The sequence below is a fragment of the Carassius carassius genome, chromosome 25 (genome assembly GCF_963082965.1).
Source record: "Carassius carassius chromosome 25, fCarCar2.1, whole genome shotgun sequence".
Lineage (NCBI taxonomy): Eukaryota > Metazoa > Chordata > Actinopteri > Cypriniformes > Cyprinidae > Carassius > Carassius carassius.
In genome coordinates this window covers 2,562,771-2,588,833 of record NC_081779.1, presented here as the reverse complement: position 1 = coordinate 2,588,833, position 26,063 = coordinate 2,562,771, and the positions used below count along the sequence as shown (strand labels likewise).

The window sequence follows — 26,063 nt, the reverse complement described above, 5'->3', positions numbered from 1 at the left end:
TTCTTAAAGTAAAATAAAGAAAGTTCTAAAAAACTGTGTGTTTGATATTAGTTGCTCATGCTATTGCTCTCCTTGTTTTTAGCATTTAGACTTACGAAATTGAACCTGGCAGAAACAAAAAAATATTACACGTAATTATATAAAACTATAACAAAAATAAACGAAAAAAAAATACATTTTGTTACTTATGCACTTTACAATTTTAGCACCATTTCAATTTTTTTAAGTTTAAATCACTAAAAAAAATAAAACAAGTTTTAAAAAAAAAACACTATTCAAATGACAAAACCACAACGAAAATAATAAAACTTTAACTAAAATGAAAATGTAAAATATAAAAATATTATAAATATTTCTTTAAAAATTTATAAAATAAACTAAAACAAAAATATTGTACAACTATTTGTAAAAAAAAAAAAGAATTAAATGACACAAAAACACAAAATTGCTAAAACTTCTCAAATAAAATGAATATGCAAAATATAAAATAAAAATCTATTTACGATATAAAATATTCATATAACAGATATTAAAATAACACTGGAGTTCTACCAATCTACCAAAGTTCATTTATTATTAAATATGATGAAATATATAAACTAAATACAAATTTATATTGGTCAAATTTGAAACATCTATATCTCAAACTTGAAGGCTTTGTAAATATATAAAAAAACAACAACAACAAAAAAGACTTCCTGCTTTTGTGAATTAACAGCCTGTCAGTAATAATACCAGCTAATTAACACCCCATCACCAGGAGCTTCCCAAAGCTTTGATAATGAGCAGATGAAAAGATTTACATAAGTAGATATCGGACAAATCTGATGGGCATAAACAGGGCACGCGCTGAGAGCATGTCAATCACTCCAGGACAGATTCAGCGCACAGGTGAACTGAGCTACTCCTGGGGAAATACGAGCCTGACTCTCAAGTGCTGCCCATTTACAGTTTTGCATTACTCTGGTGACACACAACCCAGCGGTGTACCGTGCAAGTATGCATACTTCTTAATATTTACACATGGAGTGCTGAGGAAACAACAGAAGCAAACATGAAATGACCCTGTTGTGCATGACATTCCTTTAATTATATCTGTTCTTATTAATAATAAATAAATGAAATGAGCTGTAATATAATGTCACATGAATCACAGAAGGCTGACCTGAAATGCTTTGGTTCATCAGGCTAGTGAAACATTTTGAAACTGCGTTCAAGTCCTGATACGCCAGCCGAGACTTGTGTTGTCATGTGACCTCATCATGATTTACAGTGATGAAATATGCCAAGCTTGTCTTCATAAGACAAGTATAGTAAAATGTAGACTGTTTTACCTTTAGACCATTCGCCTAAAATACCTGTAATCAGGCCTGTCCTCATAAGTTTCAACAATGCCTAACCGATAACACACAAGGTAACACACCTATTCTCAAAATCACCAGGTTCCCACACTTCTCTCTAATTGACTGTTATGACTTTTCCTAAGTCCTCTATCCATAATATCTCCTTCTCCAGTGAAAACGTGGTCTGATCTGAATCAGGAGAGAAATCTGCACAGATAAAGCTCCATTTACAAGCCAAAAAAAAGATATGTGTATGGATTTTGATGTGAGAGAAAAACAGGAGATGGACTTTTTTAGAGAAGGAAGTGTTATTATGGACTCATATTTAAGCCAAAAGCGACCGTTTGATGTTAAAAATGTCTTAATGGTGGATTTGTTTCTTACAAACACGCAACTTTTGTCTTCACAGGATGTTAACTGATGGACTGGAGAGGTGTGGATTATTGTGATGTTTTTATCAGCTGTTTGAACTCTGATTCTGACGGCACCCATTCACTGCAGAGCAAGTGATGCAATGCTACATTTCTCCAAATCTGATGAAGAAAAACTTCAGCCAATCTTCAACCAATTTTCATTTTGGGCTGAACTATTCCTTTAAATGTCACTTACAGACAAAACAGGAGTTTGTTTTAAAAATATCATTTGAGGCTGAAATGGCACATCCACAAACAAAATAAGTGTCACGCAAACCACACTGTTATCTGGTCATCAAAACCAACTATACCACAACATTTGCATTGGTTTACAGATTGCTCAGAGGCCAAACACATTTGGCACTTTAAAATGGCATGCTCAGAAACTGAAATAACGTTCACAAACAAGACCAGTCTCAAAGTCGGGCTTATCTTGACCAACTTTATCATCTCACTGGAATGGAAAGAATTCTGGCTTCTTCATCAAAAAAAATTATTCTGTCCAACAAAGTTGCTGCAAGTTTGTCTTTACCCAGTAAACTATAAATGTGCAAAGTTTAACTACAATATTTCACCTCATTGCTTGTTTTGAGACGACCTTTCTAATTCTGTAGAAAGTTAGTTATCCAAAAATTTCTATATTATTCAATAAATTAGGGGGAAAATAGACCCATATTAAGTTCATAAAGTTTCCATGCATTTTTAAAAGGAAACACCTAACTGAATTAATTTTTATAAGAAAGATGTTGACATTTATTTGAACTTAAAGAGAAACCGTTTGTAAAACTAGCTTTTGGTGTAATAGTTATAAGACGATATAATACACTTTACAAAGGAATGTTTATTTGTTGTCTTTATGTTTGTAAATATCGTCTTTGTTATTAATGTCTGTATGCATGTAGGCTATATACCACCAATTCCGGTCTACTTTCTATTTCAATTGTTTATTTAAAAAAAAAAAACAATAAACATATGATGACAGGTTAAAATAACATCGCTTCTCATCAAATTAACAAATTCATGACCTGAACCACAAAATCCACAGTCAAACAGGCGTTCTTACTTTGGTAAACGTTAGGTTTCTAAATGAATAAAAACACATGATCAGATACTGAAATAATGTAGCAGCACACAAAACAAGTGTCTGTTATCAGGTATGTCATCATTAACAAAGTTGTGATCTATCCTACAAGGCTTTGCTTGTCCCATAAACTCAAAACTGGCATTTTACTTCATCATATGTGTCCTGTTAGTGCAAAAACATGATGAGAAGCTCAAATGAAACACAACCAGACACAAACATCAAACAGTAGCAAGAGTTTCACACACATGCCACGACGCATCTGTCATTTTCCACCAGTTCTCACTGAAGCACGCAGAAAACACACAGCTGTCTCACTCACACACACACACACACACACACACACACACACACACACACACACACACACACACTTATGGAGTAAATACAGCTGATGTTAGCGGAGCTAGCTGCAGACTTATTATCAGCGCTTAGAAACATTTAATCTCTTCAAATTAATGCGTGTAATCCCGCATTTAAAATGTGTGTGCGGTAATGTGTATAACCGTGTGTGTACTTCAATGTGTGTGTGTACGTTATGTGTTTACCTGTTCAGGTAACACACGGCTAAGCTAGCAGCAGCTCGATACAGTGAAAACACAGCAAATCGGACTGAGCAGTGAGGGGGAAATCGTGGCTTACCTCTGCAAACATTATTTAAAATGTAAAACCGGAGGTCGTTTGGTTTATCCCCGCCACATTTTTAACGGTCTCCTTCCTTCTCGCGTTTCATAAACCGAGGCGCTTCGGGACTGCGCGCGCCCTGCCTGCAGCCGCCATGAGCGCGAGCCCGACAAGCCAAGAAGTCTCCGCGCGAAAACTAGAGCGCACAGCCCAGCGCGCTTCTGAGGGGAGGTCACGTGATAATAAACGCAGGCTCCGATTGGTTCGAAGGATTCTATCACCCGGAAGATTACCTACACGGCTATCTTTTATTGTTTAATATAAACTTCTATGTATGAGTACATATTTTCTAATTAAGTGCCTCATTTTTAATTATATTATTAGCATTAGTCGTGAGCCGTATTGTGTTCTATTTCGCATGTGCTGTTGCTCAACTATCCAATGGGCGGCGCTGTAGAGTGGGTATACTAGTCAAAAAGTTTACCTGTAGCGTTATCCGTGATTGGTCAGCGCGTGATGACACACCTATCCTACCCGTGACTCGTGCTGGATTATCTCTTTGATACATTTAAATAGCACAAACCCTGCTTGGCATCGACAATCTAAAGATAGTAACGTGCCTCGGCTTGTGGAAAAATATTTCACAATCAAATTAGTTCACAAATCGTGCGTCATCTGAAGGCAGTATGCTGGTCCAGCACTGATACAGCACAGCAGTTTTGATTACAGTGCTCTGAACATGTGACACAATAAAACATGTTCAGATGCACAGCTGTAATAAATTCATTTTTTGTCTTTTTTTTTTGTCAATACTAAAGTATTCCACAATGTGTTGCCAATTTTCTGTGTAAGCTGCAAGAGCATGAAGTATTGCATGATGTGAAAGTTTAATTATTTTGTATTTATTTATGGATTTATTTAATTTGAATGCATCATGCATTTACCTGTTTCTAGTTGCACAAATCCTCCGGCAGGTCATACTGCATATTTAGATTCCATTTCCATTTACTGTATTTCCTCCATGTCAGTCCCACAACAGGATAAAGACCGGTTGATGCCAGGCCAAATGTTCCTCATGACATCATGAATGATCCCAAACTAATTTTGGACCTTATTTAGGTTCATGATCAGTTAAGTCAGTACAGAAAAACACATCATTAAACTGATTTTCTTGATGAAAGTGATACTGATAGAACTGTAGTTGAGCACACAGACTTAAATGGTATAAAAGATTTAATGAAAGAGATTGTAAATGGATGTCAATTGATTAGGCCTATGGTTAATAAACAACACCACATTCATAAATGCAAATATTCTAATAAGAAACCCAACCTTTTGATTTTGTTCACTGAAAGAAAATTGTACAGTTTTAGAGACTCTTTGAATAAGGAACTAAAGATTCCCTAAATGTTTGTAAACTTTACAGAGTATTTCTTTTATACCCACTTGTTCTTTTTTATTTTCTTGATTAATGGATTATACAAACTTAACTGTATAGCTACTGTTTATTTTTTTTTTTGCAATTGAACAAATATAAAGACAGTGTTACCATAAAAATATTTCTTTTTCCAGACAGCACTGTTTTATGATAACATTTATATTAACATTTATATGTCATAATTTATTTTAACTTTGTATAGTCATAAATTAATAAATCTAAATTAATTTCCATATAGTGCTGTGAATTAGGAAAAATAGGAAAATATACATGTAATGGAAAAAAATAACAAAAAATAAAAATAAAAATCAGTATATATATATATAAATCCCCAACAATTCAACTTTAAATGGTGCTGATCATTTAAATGAAATGAAAATAAAGCCAAATAAATCATATCTGTATCAGATCCTTAAAACTACTCTCTTACAGAACAGTTTCTTCCCAGTTGCTATCAGAACTTTAAACGCATAAATGCATTAATGTTCTAATACTATTCACCATGTGTTTTCTTTCAACTACAGTCACTTTTTTCATTCAAATCTCTTCTGTCTATACTGCTGTCTATACAATATGTACAATATTCTACAATATGAAGTATAACTATTTCTAAACACTTATTTATCATAACTTCAAACAAATTCACTAAATAGTATATGTTAGGGTCGAATACTATATCTGGTTACTAAATGTGAAACACACTACTACAGTAAAGGTGCAATAATATACTGTATGTGCAATAATATGTCAATGTGCAATACATAGTCACTAAATCGCCACAGTTACTCATTAATTAAATTTTACTTTTGTATAAACTTATGTATTTCATGTGAAGGCCAACGTGCAATACTGTAAATGGTCACTTTACTCAGATTGCTGGATGCAGTCACTTGTTGCATTTAATTGTGAAATTGTACTGTACCGTCTAGTCTTATTTATTGTCTGTGGATATTTTTTTTTTCTAACACCAGCCCAGGAGCAGTGCTCCTAATTTTGTTGTAGGCAGAAAAATACAATGACAAATAAATAAAGGCTTTCAATTCAATTCAATTCAATTCAGAATGTCTATAATGTGACTGTTGTAAAAGAGCATGTCACTCATTGCGTTATAATCTTTACTCTGTCAGCATGTCTTGAGTAATATAAGGCATTATGGTGATGTGAGAAACAGTCATTGTGGGTTATTCTGCTGCGTCTCTTCTGTCGCGCTATTTTTAGATCTCGCGTCTGGCTGCTGAGCTCGTGAGCGCGCGCGCGCGTCTACTGTGAGCGCAAAAGATCCGCGGTGCGTTTTTATGAATGAGTGTGTGATCGCCGCCGTCGCCTGTCACAGCATCCCACAAACGAACAGGAACAGAGATACACCTTTTCAGGCGAGTGTCAGCTTTATGTCTCATTTTATAATCCTAGAGAGAGTGAGTTAGTGAGTGAGAGAGTGCACTGCTGAATAATTATTAAAGTAGAGCTCTTGGTAACAGGTAAAGAATATATCCAGCATCGCTTGCTCATAGGACGCATGGGGGACACATCACTGAGCTATAAATAGACCTGACAGCAGCCACACACACACACACACACACACACACACACACACACACACACACAGAGCCTCCTGCTTTTACACTGAAGACGCCTCACAGAAGCTGTTTCTCCAGTGCATCTCAGCTGATCTTACTGCATTGCTGTGCATAACACTCATATGATGCAGAGCTGAATTGTATGGCAACAGGTTACATCAACAGGTCTGCTATAAATAAGGGTGTGAATGTGCCACTGTCTGACGCTATTATTGAACTGCCATTACACAGCCTGCTTTTAGTCAAATACAAACTGTGAAACAATATGAAAGGTAACTATTAAAAATATCAAAATATCATTTTTTAATGTCAGGTTAAAGTATGCAAATGAAACATAATTTGCATACATTTCCGGAACAGGAAACTGAACATTGCATCAAAATTTAGTTTCACTTTGTTGACATAAAGTCAAAGGTTGTTACAGAGGGGATATCTCATTTTATCACTCTGTAAATCTTGAAGTACAGTCAACAACCAGAAAAAAAAAATCAACGTTGTTAGGAATTGAATGTTGTATAAAAGCAGGTGAATGATATTTGATCTGTAGAAACCTCTGTAGAAACCTTCAGAAGTTTAGTGTATGTTACTGGATATTTTAAAATTAAATCAATAACATGAGTATATGTCTAATAAAATAATGTATTTTGGGAGTTTTTCCACTAGCCTGAAATAACACCAAAAAGCCAAACAGCCCCAAATCTCAAGATGTTTTTGCCTATAGTGACTCACCTAGGACTACTTCACCCCAAAAATATTTGCTGAAACTCAGCCTCAGGCCATCAAAGATGTAGATGAGTTTGTTTCTTCATCAGATTCGAAGAAATGCTTTGCATGTCTTGAGTAATTCACAAGGAAATCACAAGTAATCCACAGCACTCCATTCCATCAGTTAATGTGTTGAGAAGACAAAATCCATCAAGACATTTTGAAAAAGTTGTCTGAATAAGAAGAGCAATCTGCACAGATCAAGCAATGTTTACAAGCCAAAACAATCTGATGTGAGAAACAACGGGAGATGGACTTTTCGACTAGATGAAGCATTAAGTCATATTTTAGCTAGAAGCAATGCTTTAAAGTTGAAAATGTCTTGATGGATTTGTTTCAGCTTTTGTCTTCTCCAGATGTGACCTGATGGACTGGGGTGCTGTGGATTATTGTGGATCATTGTGATGCTTTTATCAGCTGTTTGGACTGTAGTTTATTTTGCGTCTCTATGTGTTTTTGTGAATAAAGGACTCACATGATGCTGTACACTCTTCATCATTGGCTGACTTCATGATGAACTCACTCCTGGATGCAGGTGCCTCTCTTTAACTGACCTCTACACACACACACACACACACACACACACACCTGGTCTGAAGGTACATGTCTGTCAGTGATCAGTGACACAAACAGACAGATTCCCTCTTACATGATGTACATCTGATCACGTACTGAAGATGAATTACTGATTAAAGTTGTTATTTCATAGTTTTAATGACTTTTTATTTAATATTATTCTACAACATGGGAAAAGGTCATGTGAATGTAACGTGAATCAGTGCAGCTGATATTCCGGTATATTGTGTGACCGTCTCATCTCATCTGTTGTGTTTTGAGTGACGCAGATGGTGTGATTGTTTGAATGATGTCAACACTGAAAACTTTAGCTTCATATTATCTCATCCATCCTAAAGCTTTCTGGGTGGAGACCAGCAACATTCCTCACACACTGACATATGAATGTAGTTCCTTTTACAGTCTGTTACACAATACAATACACACAGATTCACACGCACACAGTCAGACATACAAAACACACAAATATGAACAGATAAACAACTTATAAAACACATTCAATGAACATACATATACACACAACAGATTAAAAGTTGGTTGTCTGTTCTGGTCTCCAAGGCTGAATTTATTTCTTTAAAAAATACTTTAATCCAGTCTTCAGACTCACATGATCTTCAGAAATCATTCTAATATGATGATTTGCTTGATAAAAATAAATTTATATGATTATTATCAATGTTGAAAACAGTTGTGCTGCCCAATAATTTTGTGGAAACTGTGCTACTATTTATTTTTCACGATTCTTTGATGAATAGAAAACTCAAAAGAACAGCATTTATTTGAAATGGAACTCTTTTGCAACATTGTTGTCACTTTTTATCATTTTATTGCATCCTTGCTGAACAAAAGCATTCATTGCTTTCAAAAAATACATGACTGACCCATTTTGAACAGTAGTTCACTCACACATCTGCTTTGCATCATATCTCCACCAGCAATATATAAAAATCCCATGTACTTGTGTACTTCAGAGGGCGCTGTTGCAAACAAACCCCAAAAGCCCTATTGATTCATGCGTGCCTTGTCTTATTCATTGCATGTGTGTTGTGAGGATTGGTATGTAGATGGTGTCCAGTGTGTCTGATTTGCTTATGATTTTGTTGTTGTTATATTCAAAATAATTATTTGCTTTAACACTCCCTGGATTAAACAAGTAATGCATTAACTTCATGAAAGAGCATGCAGCTGCTGTTTGAAATATTTTTAATTTCATAATGCATAGTTTCACATCTATAGTCTTATCAGGTAGTGTATAGATACTGCCACAGGAACACATGAAGCAATCACAAACTGTATATACAGTGCATTACACAGTTTTCAGTACTCACTCTGGTCTTTATAGGACAGGCTGTTTTGCTGGTGTGGATATTTTTATCTGTCCCCTTTTACCTTGGGAGTGTCTGTTTCTCTGTCCCAGACCTGTGCAGATGACCTATTTTACAACACATCCATTGTTTTGTCTGGAGAGGAAGATCAGGAAAGCTATACTGTAGGTCTCTGTGTGTGTTCAAGAATCAGTTCAATAAGTATCATCAAGAGCAAGCATGTAGAATCAATAAATGCATTTATTCACAAGAAAGCATGCAGTGTTTGTCCATGCAAAATGCACAAGTGCAATGCTAAAGTGTTGCATAAAGTATTGTTTTAATGGTGTTGTCATGCGGTTGTTAGGGTGCTCTGGTTGGTTGCTAAGGTCCCGGGTGATGCATACTTTAGCAAACTGCTCTAAAAACTGCTTGGGAAAATAGTGCTGTGATCCATTTGCTGCCACAGAGGAACTTCATCTCTGTCAAGCATTAGGAATGTCTCGCTCCTGGGAATCGTGCTTTTTCTGGATTACAAAAAGATTTCCTCCGTTTCCTCATTCATTCAGCAGGCCTGAGGGTATCCCACGTCACGAACCGGTGTTTTACGTGCTATTATTCTTTTAAACTGGCTGATTGTCAGGTGTTTTCCCCACAGGGTGGTTTACCAGTGTTTTCATGATGTTGTTTGAAGAGCAAAGAGCCCATGAAATAACATTCTGTGAAGAGAGAGATTTGAAGGGTGTTCCCAGTCCCCTTTAAAAAGTCCATGTAAATCACCAAATATTGGATTTAATCTTATTATTAGCTTGTTTTCTTTTGGTTTTTGGTTTTCCAACGTGAAAAGAAATTTGGGAAGTTGTACAGTATATGTATATTGCTTCAGTTATACACTCCAAAAACATTTGAAAAGTACAATTTTAAGTATTTTTCATTGGTATTTATAAAAGTATTAAATGAGTTTCATCAGGGAATTTGGATAAAGAATCCCAAATCTCTAATATCTCAGTTGTTTCTCTAGACAGCAATAAGATCAAATGGAGAATTTTGCTTTTCAGATGATTCTCCTGAGATTAAACACCCAAGTCTAACTACTGTATAATGCAAAGTATCTGAGAAGAGACATTTTGGTCTGCAAAGTCAAAAGTCATCTCTTTATTCTTCAAATCAAAGACTTGTTAGTTTGTTTACAGATGAAGCTTTGGGAAACAGGAAGTGGACTGTTTAATGTCAACACAACGCCTTTGAAACAGGCCTGCGTTCGTGCTGCTAATGCGTTTACTGAGATTAGACCGCTGAGAGAAACAGGTGAAGATGAGACGAGACAGAGCGTCTGAGAGCAGGATCAAACACACAGTGACAGAAAGACTGTCCACACGAGCTGGAGGAAAAACAGCCTGACACAGAAACTGATTCAGAGTCAGAGGAGAAAGACGTCTGGCTTGTATTTTCCCAAAAGATCAAAGGAAAGAAATCAAGAAATGTGAAAAATGTCATTTAAAAGAATAAATGTAAGAATATAATTAGACCCCATGTTATATATAAAAATAATATATATATATATAAAAATGTTATTTGAAGTTTTGTCTTATAATAAAATTTATTTTAAGTTGTCTCAATACTTGCAGCAATAAAAAAATAATTCTTGATATGGCTAAAATTTTATGAAATAAATGTTAAAATTATATTAATAAATAAATATTTATGCTTTGCATTGTGACATTATTGTGACAGTTAACCACATTTCTCCACAATTTATCTATTTAATTTTTTATTTTCATTACTGCACTGTGAAAAACTTTGATATAGTGCTTCTATAATAAAGTACATTAGGGTGAAGGTTTTACCAAGTGTAATTCATTTTTATTTTTATTTTTATTTAATTTACAAACACAAAAAGTCAAATTACATTCATATATTTCATTTTAAAATGTATTCAATTTGAGTAATTTTACTGTTATAACAATAATAATATTTTTCTTGTTAAAGTAAATGAAAATTCTATTTTTAGTATTCAAATTTAAAATATTTTCAATTTAGAATTGATCTAAATTGAATAATTGTATATAACGACAATAATTATAAAAAATAAACATATATCTTGTTGAAGTAAATGAAAATGCTACTGCATTTATATTTTTCATTTTTGACCAAGTTGACAAGTGAAGTGACATTCAGCCAAGTATGGTGACCCATACTCAGAATTTGTGCTCTGCATTTAACCCATCTGAAGTGCACACACACAGAGCAGTGAACACACACACACACACACACTGTGAGCACACACCCGGAGCAGTGGGCAGCCATTTATGCTGCGGCGCCCGGGGAGCAGTCGGGGGTTCGATGCCTTGCTCAAGGGCCCCTAAGTCGTGGTATTGAAGGTGGAGAGAGAACTGTACATGCACTCCCCCCACCCACAATTCCTGCCAGCCCGGGACTCGAACTCACAACCTTTCGATTGGGAGTCCGACTCTCTAACCATTAGGCCACGACAATAAACTACAATGCTAAGAATGAGCATTTTCCTTTCTACAGTATGAAAAACTTTTATATTACATTTTTTTTATATTACAGTACAATTATAAAGTAAAAAATGAATTTGAACTGAATTCATTTTTATTAAATAAATTACAATACAAAAATAAAAAAATAACATTTTTATTTTAAAATCAATCAAATTTAATTTGAGTAATTTTGCAATAATTTCAATAATGATATTTAAAAATGTTTTCTTTGTTAAAGTAAATGAAATGCTAAAAGATAATAACATTTCTCATGTTACAGCAATAAGTAAGTTCTTTTTTCACAGTCATGAGAATTTAATAGGTGGATATGTGCTTAATTCTAATGCAAATAATATCACAATGCCTTTCATCCTTCATTTTCTTTACCTAAAACCTACTTATACTTATATTTCTTTCCTCTGGGTTTGTGGTGAAACTGGAGCTGGTGGTTTGTTCAAGCGATTCACCCATGCAGAGATAAATGAAAGGAGAAAGAGAGAGCAGAGGGAAGAGATGAAGCCAGACAGCTGTGTTTTTGTGTTGCTATTTTGAGCGTCTGGCCGCTGCTCTACTCCCCTGGTCTGGCCCGGCCTATTTCTGTCCTGGGCTGGTCGTGCTGCTATTCTTGGCACCTGAGAGAGAGCGAGAGAGAGAGGGAGAGAGAGAGAGAGACAGCGCAGTGATGAAGAGTAACAGAGAGAGAAAGCGTGAGAGCGCTGCTTCAGTTTCCTGTGCAGAGGCTGAGAGGCAGTCTCCTCGCTCATCTACCTGAAGAAACCCAGCAGGGACAGCTAGACAAACTCACAGAAGAAGCACAAAGAAGCTTGTAAAACCCTGAAGGACACCGCACAGGAGCAGAGGCCGCTGAGAGCGCGTGGAGACGGTCTGAAGCTCAAGTTATGCTGCAGACCATTTATGAATCTGACTCCAGCATCACTGCAGAGTGGAGGAGAAGACGCCTGGACTCTCACAGCACTGCCTTCGCTTCAGGTACAACAGCACAACTCTGTCAGATGCTCCTCTCAGAATTCCACTGATGGAATTCCGTCTGATACAATGTTGCAAGATTTAACAAATGAGTTGTTGGTGATCACTATCGAGATACTCTCCATTTGCTCTTATTGCTGTCTACACACATTGTCTCATTTTCCAGGACAGATATCAAAACGTTAAATCAAGGCATATTAACAGGAGAAACAAAATGACATACAATACAAAGAAAAATCTATCAAAATTAAATTAAATTTTCGCTTAAAAATGCATAAAACCTCAACTGGCAGATTTGCTTTTATTCTTGATTTAAGTATAAACTCACTTAATTTTGTTATGTTTACAGACCATTTTTAAATCTAAATACTGTATATATTTAAATATTTTAATTTTTGCTAAGGAGAAACGTCTGAGACAAAGCTAATTTGTAACTGAGACAATTTTTTTAAATTCTAAATATTAATTAATTTAATGTATTGAATTCAGTAAAAAAATACTTTATAATTTAAGTTATATTGTATTAAGAAATCTAAATAAATCTAATGATAATAATAATTGTTTTATACAAAATAAAATAATAATTTAAAGTAATACAAAATCTATTCATATTTTATATATTTTTTTATTTAATTTATTTATTTAATTCATTTCAATTACCAGTAATTAGAATGAGAAAGCGGATTATTGTAATGTGAAAAACATATTGAAATATAACAAATTTAATTATATTAATATTTATGATTTATGATTAGAATACATTTAATTTGTATCATTTATAAATCAGCCTTGTTTCAAATGTTTCATCTAAAAGAGAGGTATAAAGACAAATGGTTGTCATGTGTAAGAGAACAAAGCTACAAAGTAAGATTATGAGAGCAACTCAGATCATTTGCTCTTGGTAGGTGTTGATGAGAAATGATTGAGTTCATTTGAATATCTCTGCTGTATTTGTGATGTGAGTTATGGGGAATTTCACATCTGAGTGTGTGTGGATGATTCAACATCTCCCAACCAGGTCAAATCTATATCCAGACATCACTGAGATCTTCATGTTTTGTTTCATCTCACATTCATTGTTTGATTTTTAGAAAGGCAAGTGACTCACTTCACTGAATCAAAACAGGTTTCCATCTGACGCTCACCTGTTCATCAGGCCTGTTTCAGGCTTCATTAAAATCCAGCTGTAGGTTTCTGATCTCAGATCAGTATATCCTCATAAATCTTGATCCATTTAATGCAGCTGGACTCAAACAAACTCCCTTTTGCTGGAAATGAAAGGTCACTTAGAGCATTGCATTGTGGCATACTGTATCTCAAGCAAAGTGCTTTGGTGTGTGCTAAGTTTTTGCAAATGTATTCAGTCATTTAGTTGTTCTGTGTGAATAACAACATTTGCATACACGCTGCAGAAATGCACTGCAAAAATATTTTTCTTACAAATACCTGTATCTTGTTTTAAGAATTTTAGACACTTGTAAAGGAAAACAAGACAAAAATACTTTTTGCTGTGTAGTAAGAGTACGATTCTAGTATGCTTCTATAAATATCTATTGATTATCGAGTCCAGCAGCTTGTCAGGGACAGATTTCACTCACTGAGTTTTGAACAGCGCAGTGATGTGACCTGGACTCTGCTTATAGCATGTGCTCTTTGTGAGGTGTTTTTTTCCTCAGAAGGTCCTCCAAGTGTGTGTCTGCGTCCCATTTAGCATATTTACTATGCACTGTATGTATGTACTTTTTTCTACAGCTAAAAATGTCGAAAGTGATTTTGTCACAAACTCAAAGTTTGATCTAGGCATTGTAGCATGCTGTTTTCACGTAAAGTGATTTGGAATGCACAAATTGTAGTCTTGCATAATATTTAGGATGGATAGTATGCAAATTGAGAAGCAACTAATGTATTAAACACACTGAACTACTGTAAAAAAATTTGGGGTCAGTAAGATATTTATATATATAGGCTATATACTTTACATTGAAAAAAGTCTCTTCTGCCCACCTGTATTTAACTTTTATCAACAATACAGTAAAAACAGTAAAATTGCGAAATATTATAAAAATTTCAAATAACTGTCTTCTATGTGAATATTTGTGATTTATTCCTGTGATGCAAATCTAACTTTTCAGCATCAGTGTCACGTGATCTTTCAGAAATCATTCTAATATGCTGATTCGCTGCTCGAGAAACATTTCTGATTATTATCAATGTTGAAAATTAATATTTTGTGTAAAACGTTATACATTTTATTTTTCAGGATTCTTTGCTTATTCGAAAGTTCAAAAGAACTGTATTTATTTGAAATTTATTTTGTCTTCACTGTCACTTTTAATGAATAAAAGCATTCGTTTAGAACGCTAGACTTCTGAATGGTAGTGTCCTGTCAAGTCTAATCAGCGTTTAGCAGGTGGATGCATGTTTACTTCATACTTGATTTGTTGGTTCTAAGAAACATCTTTTGACAAGTGTGTTGTGTTGTGTTCAGGTGTGTTTGTGCGCGGTGTCCCACTTTAGGAATGGCGTGAGAGGGCAGTTATTTACCCCTCTGTGCCTCTGTGCTCCGTTACTGCCCCGCGGCTGCATGTTGAACGTTCTGGCCTCTTGACTTCAAGCTCGACTATTCTTAGTCACCGTATTTTAGGCTTAAGGCATTAGGATGCTAAGATTAGCCCTGGTTATCATTCCGTCTGAGTTAACTCCTCACATAACTACATACCGGAAGGCTTTATTTATAATGCACACTCTTTTCTCTGTTTTTTAATAACAGCGGGAGAATTTTTTTGAGATTTTTAGTCAGACAGAGAGTTGCGTTTCATGTACGTCTCGGCTTTTTTATTGCATTCAGAGCACATGCTGCAGTATTTTTGGTGTCGACTGACACCTTTGGCCAGTGTTGTGGTTCTGTTTTGGTGGTCTGTGCTTTTTGTGGCCTGTGTATTCTGGGCCGGGGGCCCGATGGAGTCTCTGTGGCGAGAGATGGTTTCACAACGCCACAGGTTTTTATTTCAACGCCTGAACGTGATGCCGATATTCTGAGTCAAATGCAACTGTCGCCTCTTACATAGTTAGCCTCATAACCTACCGTCAAAGAATAACTGTGTGCGACCAGACGAAAGTTTTATTGCAATGAGGATTTTCTTTCATAGCTCAGGAGACTTCATGGAGAACTTTGTCTCAGATGTTCCGCTTAAAATTTTTGAGGAAAAAATAAAAATAGACTCAAGAGAGAGAATTACTGACATACTGTAAGAGTATATAGATAAAGTATGAAATTTATGAGTTCATATTGAGATTTCAGACATGTCAAAACTGAGCACATTGAGATATCTTTTGTATCGAAGCCCAATTCCCGCCACACAAGAAAAAAAGAATCATGATTTGGTAAATCATAATCATTAAAATGGCATAATTATGACATTAAAAATGTTTTGAAAGTTAGTTTTATATTATTTTTATATTATAGTTTATCACTTTTTATCTCATAGTCATAATTATAAGATAAAAAGTAAAAAATATGACTAGGTCAACTATGAGATAAAAAGTAGAAATGATGACATAAGTCATAATTATGAGACAAAAATCACAATTGTGACATACTAAGTCTTAATTATGAGATAAAAGTCAAAATTATATGACATTAGGTCACATATATGAGATAAAAAGTCAGAATATTTATATATTGGGTCATATTTATGAGATAAATTAGACAAAGTAGAATTTTTTGCGAACTAATTTATAAATATGAGATAAAAAGTCAAAATGATGTCATACGAAGTCATAATTATGAGAAAACAAGTAGAAATGATGACATAAGTCATAATTATGAGACAAAATCACAATTATGACATACTAAGTCTTAATTATGAGATAAAAGTCAAAATTATGACATTAGGTCACATTTATGAGATAAAAAAATCAGAATATTTATATATTGGGTCATATTTATGAGATAAATTAGACAAAGTAGAATTTTTTGCAAACTAAGTTATAAATATGAGATAAAAAGTCAAAATGATGTCATACGAAGTCATAATTATGAGATAAAAAGTATAAATTATGGCATAAGTCATAATTATGAGACAAAGTCACAATTATGGCATACTAAGTTTTAATTATGAGATAAAGTAAAAATTATGACATTAGGTCACATTTATGAGATTAAAAAGTCAGAATATAATATATTGGGTCATATTTATGAGATAAAGTAGACAAAGTAGAATTTTTCACAATCTAAGTTATAAATATGAGAAAAAAAGTCAAAATGATGTCACACATAGTCTTAATTATGAGATAAAAAGTTGAAATTATGACTACAAAGATGTCATAAATATGAGATAAAAAGTCAAAAAGTCATATTATGCTAAAAAGTTATTATTATGACAGAATAAAATGATGCACTGAGTCATAATTATGACTTTTTATACATTTTTGTCCATCTACACCTTAAGTCATAATTTAGACTCACTTTCTCACAATCAATAATACTTTCTCTACTTTCAGCTTTTGAGATTGCTGGGGTCTTCTTTTCACGAGAAACAATTGAGAAACTGATACTGATACTAAAAGAGATCAAATATATCTCATTGTTTTTTATTTCATTCTTATATGGCTGCATTTGTGGGCCAGATGAACCCACGAGGAAAGCAGCACATGCACTAATAGTTTTATCAGTGAGGAGTTTGCTTCAGGCAGCAGATTAAGGGCATGTTTACGAGTGAGTTTTTACAGCGCAGCTTTTTTAAGGCACGAGGCCAGATCATTCTCTCTCTAAACACACACACACACATACTACACACATACACGCCAAACGCCTATCCTTTTCTCACCGTTTCGTTCACATGAGTAAAAATACATTAAGTGCAGCTCAAATGTGACAGTCACATGCTGTCTCGCTTTAGATTGAGCTCAAATAAGAGTTGGGCCTCGAACAGGAGGTTGTTGAAATACCTCCATGTTTATGTTCAAGGCATTCGAAATAGACCCCATAAAAAGACCCTCCCTGTAGATTATGCCTGTAATTGCCCTTGGGTTTATTTAAAGACCTAAAGAAGGGTTTAATTTGTTGTTTTCATGCAGCCAACATTGCAATCCTTCATTTCTGACACAATTAGTTTGCAGTCTGTATGTGAGCATTAAACCGGGGGAATTAATTTGTCTGAAATGTGAAGCAATCTTCTCACTTTCACATTTTGCTGCGTAGAGAAATGTGTCACAACACAATTCATAATGCAATGCAAATTTGAGTATATTATTGTACACTTGTCTCAGTTTCAGGTCGACAGCTGTCATAGTCGAGCAACAGATCAAAGAAAATCTTGATGAGCAATTTAGTTAAAGTTAGTTAAACTGTTGACATGTTTACAACTAATTAACAGATGCAAAGCTCAGATCTGTATTGAGAAGCTATTTTAAAGTGCACGTAGCCTAGTTTGAAAGTATTAATCTACTGTTAAAAAGTACCTTTACTGTTTAAAGGGGCACTATATTTTTACAATTAAATGTACACTGCTGTTCAAAAGTTTGGTATTTGTAAAAAAAAATTATATTTCTTTTGAAACAAATCAAAGCTTTTATTAAGCAATGATGCATTAAATTGATCAAAAGTGCCAGTAAAGACATTTATAATGCAGCAAAAGATTTATTTTTCAATTAAACACTGTTATTTTGAATTTTTTTTCATCAAAAAAATCCTGAAAAATAAAATGAATCACAGTTTTCAATATTAATAATCATCAGAAATGTTTCTTGAGCAGCAAATCAGCATATCAGAATGATTTCTGAAGATCACCTGACACTGTTATCTTTGACAACAGCAATAAATAAAGTTTAACAGATGTTCACACAGAAAACAGTTATTTTAAATCACAATAATATTTATCAATATTCCTGATTTTACTGTATGAGTAAAAAAAGGTCATCTTTGTGAAACATCAAATAATCTTACCGATCACAAACTTTCAAAGGGTAGTGTAATTTATTTTTTGCAATATTTGGCAGTAATCTGTTTTTGATCTGAGCAAACAAGTTGACTAAAACGAATCAAAAGTGTGACTTGAAAAGCAACTCCGTTTTGAAAACAATCTCATCTCAAATGTGGCCTTATTCTGTTCGATCTGCTCTTTCTCTCTCAGATTCAGAGTTGTTGTCGGCGGTGGGCAGCACGTCTGGGGTCAGCATGCTGGACAGGGAGCGTGATTCAGACGAATGGGAGAAGCAGTTACAGCGCGAGCTGCTTCTGATCCAGAGACAGCAGCAGATCCAGAAACAGCTGCTCATCTCCGAGTTCCAGAAACAGCATCAGAACCTGCTGAGACAACATCAGGCCCAGCTCGAGGAGCACGTCAAGGTACAAGCCTTCATTCACCTTGACCTCGTGGAAGAACATGACTGCAAATGCAGCACAGTCTGCAAATAAACATTCAGTATGCGATTAGCACACTGTTTAGAATTTATTACATCAACTGTGACACTACTGAGCAAAATCACCAACCCTGACTGTCAAAATCAAATCAAAACGCTGTTTGTGTCAGATATTTGTAGATCGGATGAAGCGGATGAAGGTCAGTGTGGTTTAAGATCACTTGACTGACCTGCAGGAAACCATTTGATTTAGTCCGAGCTGCTCGGTCAGCGATTACTGTGTTTAATCTCATTACTTCAGTGAGTGTGAACGAGTGAGTACGTGCAGAATAGAGAAACTATAATACTGATAACTGAGCCATGAAAATTATTTGTTTAGGATTTCCTTTGCAACTATTTTCACTTAGAAACCGCTGGTAAACTTTACAAATTATTACAAAGAAGTGGCAAGTAAACCACTGAATTAAATGTTAAACTGTGAAGCGGTCATCACAAATGAAGTAAATCACAAAATATCAAAGTAATGGTCTTCTGCGCTTGAATGCTGCAGTATTTCTCTCTAGTGTTTTAACCACTTGAGCTGTTATTTTGATTTTTTGAGAATTAGGCATATGCAATATTGGACCCACCGGTGGGTCCCCAGAGTTGATGTGGTTAAATCATTTTCAATGATTTTTAAAGGAATAGTTCACACAAAAATTTCAATTTTCGGAAATGTTCTCTCTTACATAACTTGCTCACCAATGGATGCTCTGCAGTGAATGGGTGCCGTCAGAATGAGAGTCCAAACAGCTGATAAAAACATCCACAAGTAATCACACCACTCCAGTCCATCAGTTAAAGCCAAAAGCTGTGCATTTAAGAAATAAATCCATCAGTATGCTTTAACTTTGCTTTTGGCTAAAATATGAGTCCACAATCCATAATAAAGCTTCCTCCAGTAAAAAAAAGTCCATCTCCTGTTGTCTCTCTCATCAAAATCCACCCACATATTTATTTTAGAGCTGTTTCTCTCCTGATTCAGCTGAGATTTCACCAGAGGAAGCATTGTTGTTAATTATGGACTCATATTTTAGCCAAAAGCAACGTTTTTTAAAGTTAAAACATCTTAACTGCTGGACTGGAGTGGAGTGGATTACTTGTGGATTATTGTGATGTGTTTATCAGCTGTTTGGACTCTCAATCTGACGGCACCCATTCACTGCAGACCAGAGGTGGAAAGTAACGAATTACATTTACTCGCGTTACTGTAATTGAGTAGCTTTTTTGTGTACTTCTACTTTTTTAAGTATTTTTTTTAATCTGTAATTTTACTTTTACTTAAGTATATTTTGTTTGAAGTATTGTACTTCGCTACATTTTAAAACACATTAATTACTGAGTAAAAAAAAAAGTCAGTAAATAATGGGCAGGAGGGCAAACTGGCGCTAAAATCACAAGACAGATGCAGACGGACAAAACAGGCGTTAGTGGTGCAGACACCGCTGAAAACGAAACCCCGTCATATTCTGAAGTTGAACTCAAGGAAATGAAGTGAACCCCTGGCCATATGTATGCTCTATTATGCTGTGTATGCTGTGCTTGCCTAGGGAGACCAAACTAGCAGTTTATAAAATCTCGACAAGACATCAACCCCACGTAAGCATATAGAGGTGAGCTAAATAATTGCGTCATTGCATTGGTGGTTAAAATGATGCTTTGACATTTTAGCAAGAGGTTTTGCACAAATTAGCCAAAAAGACTGGTGCGGAGTGTGCGATATATATTGTCTGCGATAATATCATAATTGTTGTTTTAATGATGTACGCGCGCATTTAGAGTGTTCTTTCACTGTGTGATTCAGTCTGTTGAAATGCATTTAGAATGAAATCAATCAAAATCATTTAGAATCAAAATCACACAAAGAATGCTGTCTTTTCCTCTAAAAATCATAATCACACACACACACACACACACACACACATATATATATATATATATATATATATATATATAGATCAGTGGGGATTTCTTTAAGACTGCAAGGGAAGCTCAGCTTCCCCTCTAATGTAAAAAAAAAAAAACCCAACGGTCAAATATGTACTATTGTGTATTATGTATTGTGTTAATCAGCTACATGTCGGCTGACTCGATTTTCTTCTCATACATTCCCGTAGCGTCACAGTGCATTTCCCTGTTGAAGCCGAGCGTCCATTGACTTCGATGGGGCTGCTTTGAACAGTTTTTTTCAGTGCTCCGAAGCTAGACGGTCATTGGATAAATGCTGCGATTATGTCCCGCCCACGGACGCTCAGCGTCTCTGGAGGTGAATGAAGACTGGGCTTCCGCGTGATGATTGGAGGATCTGTCGATCTCCTTTTGACTGACAGCGGTCTGCACCATAAGAAGTCGGCGAAGCTGTTTCACGCTCAGTCCCATGATCGCGGATTTCTCAAGTGTATTCGAAAGACAAACTGCGGCAATATTTCTTGATATTTGTAAAATGCAGAACCACCACAAAAGTAAATTGGTAACTAAGACAGATTGAAAATGTGCGCGCGCGCACACACACACACACACACACACACACACACACACACACTATAGCCATCTAGTGGTTAAAGTGATTTATTACAATTTTTAAACTGAATTTCCCCAAAAATGGGCAAAAATCTTACATTAAACCTTATAAAATTATCCATGGTATCCCCATGTATGAAAGTTAGAAATCTGGGTCTTTTATGAAGTGAATTTTACCTGAAATGCTTTTTTCTTTTTTTGTAAAAAAAAAAAGCCTATTTAAATAAATATTTATTTATTTATAGAAATGTAAAAGATTTAAATCCTCCAAAAACTGTACAAAGTTTAGTAAAAACATAAATGAACAGAGTAAAATTATATTTGTAAAAAATTTAAATATTTTACTATTACAAAATGAAATGGTATTGTCTGGGGTCAAAAAGACCCCGAGTGTCATTACAAATGAAGACCATCAGAGGGTTATAATGTAGGCCGAAAATGAGCTTCCCCTCTTTGAAAGACCAGCAGCCGCCACTGATATATATATATATATTTTTTTTTTTTTTTTTTTTTTTTTTTTACAACAGGACAGTAAACTAAGAGACTTGTGTTTTAGACACCATATTGCCATTGTTTTTGCTCTATTTCTACAACAAAAATTTATTCCAAACACAGCCACCAAAGCAAAATTTTGCATCTCTGAGCAACATGACAGTGTTTCGTTTCTGAATGAATCAACCGTTTAAATGATTCGGTTCAATCACAATGACTCACTTATTAACAGTGACTTGCTAACACATACTGGCCATTTTAATTTCACATTTAAAGTATCTTTTGATTTTTTATTTTTTATAATTAAGTTTTTATAATTTCAAATGAGTATTCAACATTTTATGTCTGGCATATCAAAACATTATTCATGCATTTGTAACTGCAGGTTAAATGCATTCTTGTCCTGCACTAAACAGTGTAATACATCTAAATGTCACGTCCGATGAAGCTTCTGCATTTCCTCTGCATTAAAAGATGAGTTTGTTGATACTGATTTGCCTGGTAACAGCCCAAATGTTTTATTATTCTAAATAACTGATTCCTTTAATTAAAAACAACTAGTTTGAGATTAATAGACCTATCCCAGGGGTGTCAAACTCAGTTCCTGGAGGGCCGTAGCCCTGCAGAGTTTAGTTCTAACCCTGCTCCAGCACACATATCATGTAGTTTTCAAATAAACCTAAATGATTAGATTAGCTTGATCAGGTGTGTTTAATTAGGGTTATATCTAAACTGTGCAGGACTGTGGCCCTCCAGGAACTGAGTTTGATACCCTTGGCCTGTCCCATTTTTGACTCCCTCCCACTGTTAAAATGTAACTAAGTAATTTTTACTCTGAGTAAATTTTAAATGAGCTACTTTTTACTTTTACTTGAGTGGATTTTTTAGACTGGTACTTTTACTTGTACTTAAGTAAAATTTCATTAATGTAATGGTACTTATACTTGAGTAGAATATTTTTGTACTCTTTCCACCTCTGCTGCAGACCATCCACTGATGTGACAGTGATGCAATGCTACATTTCTCCAAATCTGATGAAGAAACAAACTCATCTTGGATGGCTTGAGGGCGATTATTCATTTAATCTTTGAAAAGTATTTTTGCACAAGCCTATTTAAAATAAATGTCATTTGCTGTCAAATTGTGTTATTCAATACATGACATTTATAGATAAAGTGTGCTTTAAATGCCCAAACCCTTCTTGGTGCCACTGTATATCACCATTCTGTCAGTCAGAGGCCACTTTGATCTCTAAATATGGACACCAGCCAGGTTTTTTCCCCTCTAAACTGTATGTTTCTGTTGATCTTCTCTCTGTTTCAGCTCCAGCAGGCTCTGTTAACTCTCCGACAGCAGCAGGAGGTGTTCGCTGAGGAGCGTCGGCTGGTGGCTGAGGAGGAGAGAGAGGATGATGAGAAGGAGCTTCACAGGAGGGAGACACAGAAACACCAGCACCACAGGAGGAAGGAGAGATCTAAAGAGAGTGAGAATACAACTGCTTCCTGCCACCAGGCCTCAGTGACAGTCATGGAAAATCTTGATAATTCCCCAAACTGGTCCTATAGTGTTTTTCTTCAGGATATACATGGGAATCATTATATACATGTATAAAAATAATAGCAGTATTTTTGGGTTTGCTTGTATTTTTATATCCGGAAACGTTTCGTGTATGACTTAATCCTGCAGATTGCTTCAATCTCCACTAGGTGACGCTGTTTCTGCACACGGCTCTAATTTCTGAGCTGCACGTGTAACTTGAGCAGAGTGAGAATATCAAAATCAAAATGCATTGACTTCACTATATAAAAAAATATTTGTGCTTTAAAGTTATATTAACTTTTCAGACAGTTCAAATTTTATTTAATTTGTGAAGTATACTTAGAACAGAAAATTCGATTTTTTTTAATTACTTGATAACATTTTTATTATTATTATTATGATTTAAAACTAAATAAACTATGAACTATGCAAGAACAAATAATAAAAGGTATGAAATATTTAATATTTGGATATAAAATTATATTTAAGAATTTAAGATAATAATTATGGATCATATTAAAATATACAATTATATAAAAATAAGCTTGAGATAATGTCATAGAGATGGCATACAGTTTTAAAACAAACTATTAATTTGTTTTATAATGAAATGTGAATGAATATAAAAATATGTGAAATATTAATTAAATTTGTACTTAATATTTAAATATAAAACTATAATTAACTATTATATTTAAATAGTAATTATAAATGATATAATATAGAAATTAAAATACGAAATTGTCATAAAGATAGCATACAGAATTTTACATTAATAAACAGATTACAAGGAAATTAGGGTTTAAAAACAAAAAAATTAATATTAACAAATAGATTGAAAATATATTAAATAAATATTTAAATGAATATTTAATAAAATAACATTTAAGCACTGTTCCATGCTATTAACTGTTCATTTCCATTATATATTAACTCTGTAAATGAATCACATATAGGCTTAAAGCCGATGGTTTAATCTGTTTCTGACTTGTTTTCTGCAGGTGCGATGGCGAGCACTGAAGTCCGTCAGAAGCTGCATGACTTTCTGATGAGTAAATCAGCTAAAGACCCATCTGTGTCCAGCGCTGGTTACCCTCTCAACCGCTCCAAACTGTGGTACAGGTACATCAGCCTCCTGCAGATTTGAGCATTTTAGACTTTTTTCCATTTGTAAGGTGGTGTTGATGATGTCATCTCTCACAGCTCCGCCCACTCAGGTTCTGCAGAGCAGAGCTCACCTCCTCTAGGAGAGACTCCGCCCACCTTCAAATACCCTCTGACCTCTGGCCTGGACTACAGAGAGGACTTCCCTCTCAGGAAGACTGGTAGGTCAGAGTTCAGAGGTCACGCCGTCCTATGATCTTTACAAAACCACTCTTATCTGAGACATGTTTGGAAGTCTTCAGGTTTGGGTCTTTGAGAAAGGCAGTGGGATGATGGGAAGGGTGTGTGGCTCTTCATTCTGAATATATGTAGAGGTCTTACAATGTGTTTACATTGTTCAATTTGATTAGTCCAGATTGAATTGTTCTGTTTCAAAAGCTATTGAGCTGCCTTGCTGTTTTTATTAAATAAATAAATCAATCAAAATTAATTAAATTTTTTTTTTTTTTTTTTGCTTAAAAAAAAATAAAGGTCAGAAAAATAAACTTAATTTAAAAGATTTTTTTTCTAACCCCATTGGCAGATTTTTGTTTCTCATAAACTCATTAAATTTGGATGAATTTTACAGAAAGAAAACAAATACTTATATCCAAATATCTTATACTAAAATACTAAATAAGCTAAAATATTTTGGGGAATTTTTTTTTTTTTTAGTTTTCAAAATTAAGTTTGTGTTTTTTGTTGTTGTTGTTTTTTAGCAAGAAAAAATATCTGCCAAGAGAGTAAGAAAAATAAATGTAATTTAAAATAAAAACAATATATATTTTTAACCTAATGGCATGTTTTTTCTTTTTTTTCCTTTTTTTTGCTTTAAGCATAAATTCATTTCATTTAAATTTTTCTGAAAATAAGATTTAATGCTAAATTATTTTTAATAAATAATACATATTTTTGTTGTGTTTTGATTTATGAATGTTTGGATATTTATACTAGATAAATAATAATAATAATAATAATAATAATAATAAAACACTAAATAAGAAAATACATTTTAGGACACACTTTTTTGTCTCTTTTCCCAGTGCAAATATCTAAACATTCTTAAATTAAGATATATTTACTTGAGTAAATGCAATATATATTAATAAAATAGAAATACAGACAAAATATTAAGTATTTTTTTCTGAAATCATATTAAGTGTTATATTAATAAATGTTATATTAATATCAAAATGTGAGTTTAGGCATAATAAAACCAGAACAAATGTATGCCAGTGGGGCCAGAAAAATCTACTTAATTCAGAAGGAAAACAAGACAATTTTTCTCTTCTTGTTTTAAGTTTAAACTCTATGGAGCCCCGCACATGGCATGCAAGAAAAAAATAATTAAATTG

The 26,063-nt window shown here is 34.3% G+C and overlaps 2 protein-coding genes across 5 annotated transcripts in view; one reads left to right on the top strand and one right to left on the bottom strand.

Annotated features, from left to right (window-relative positions):
• The window catches only part of LOC132103901 (sorting nexin-13-like), a 30,082-nt gene extending 26,427 nt beyond the window's left edge, over positions 1-3,655 (bottom strand). The window contains exon 1 of one of the 2 annotated variants that reach the window (XM_059508967.1): positions 3,480-3,655. In XM_059508967.1, coding sequence (XP_059364950.1) covers positions 3,480-3,491 — 12 coding nt within the window. In that variant the 5' untranslated portion in view covers positions 3,492-3,655. The remainder of the gene's footprint in view (positions 1-3,479) is intronic. The other variant, XM_059508968.1, reaches the window with a different exon arrangement.
• A 4,021-nt stretch (positions 3,656-7,676) lies between these two features.
• LOC132103900 (histone deacetylase 9-B-like) overlaps positions 7,677-26,063 on the top strand; it is a 35,255-nt gene continuing 16,868 nt past the window's right edge. For 2 of the 3 annotated variants that reach the window (XM_059508965.1, XM_059508964.1), the window contains exons 1-5: positions 12,395-12,615; positions 18,747-18,961; positions 23,350-23,509; positions 24,567-24,687; positions 24,769-24,890. In XM_059508965.1, coding sequence (XP_059364948.1) covers positions 12,525-12,615; positions 18,747-18,961; positions 23,350-23,509; positions 24,567-24,687; positions 24,769-24,890 — 709 coding nt within the window. In that variant the 5' untranslated portion in view covers positions 12,395-12,524. Of the gene's footprint in view, positions 7,777-12,394; positions 12,616-18,746; positions 18,962-23,349; positions 23,510-24,566; positions 24,688-24,768; positions 24,891-26,063 lie in introns of those variants that run through there. The other variant, XM_059508966.1, reaches the window with a different exon arrangement.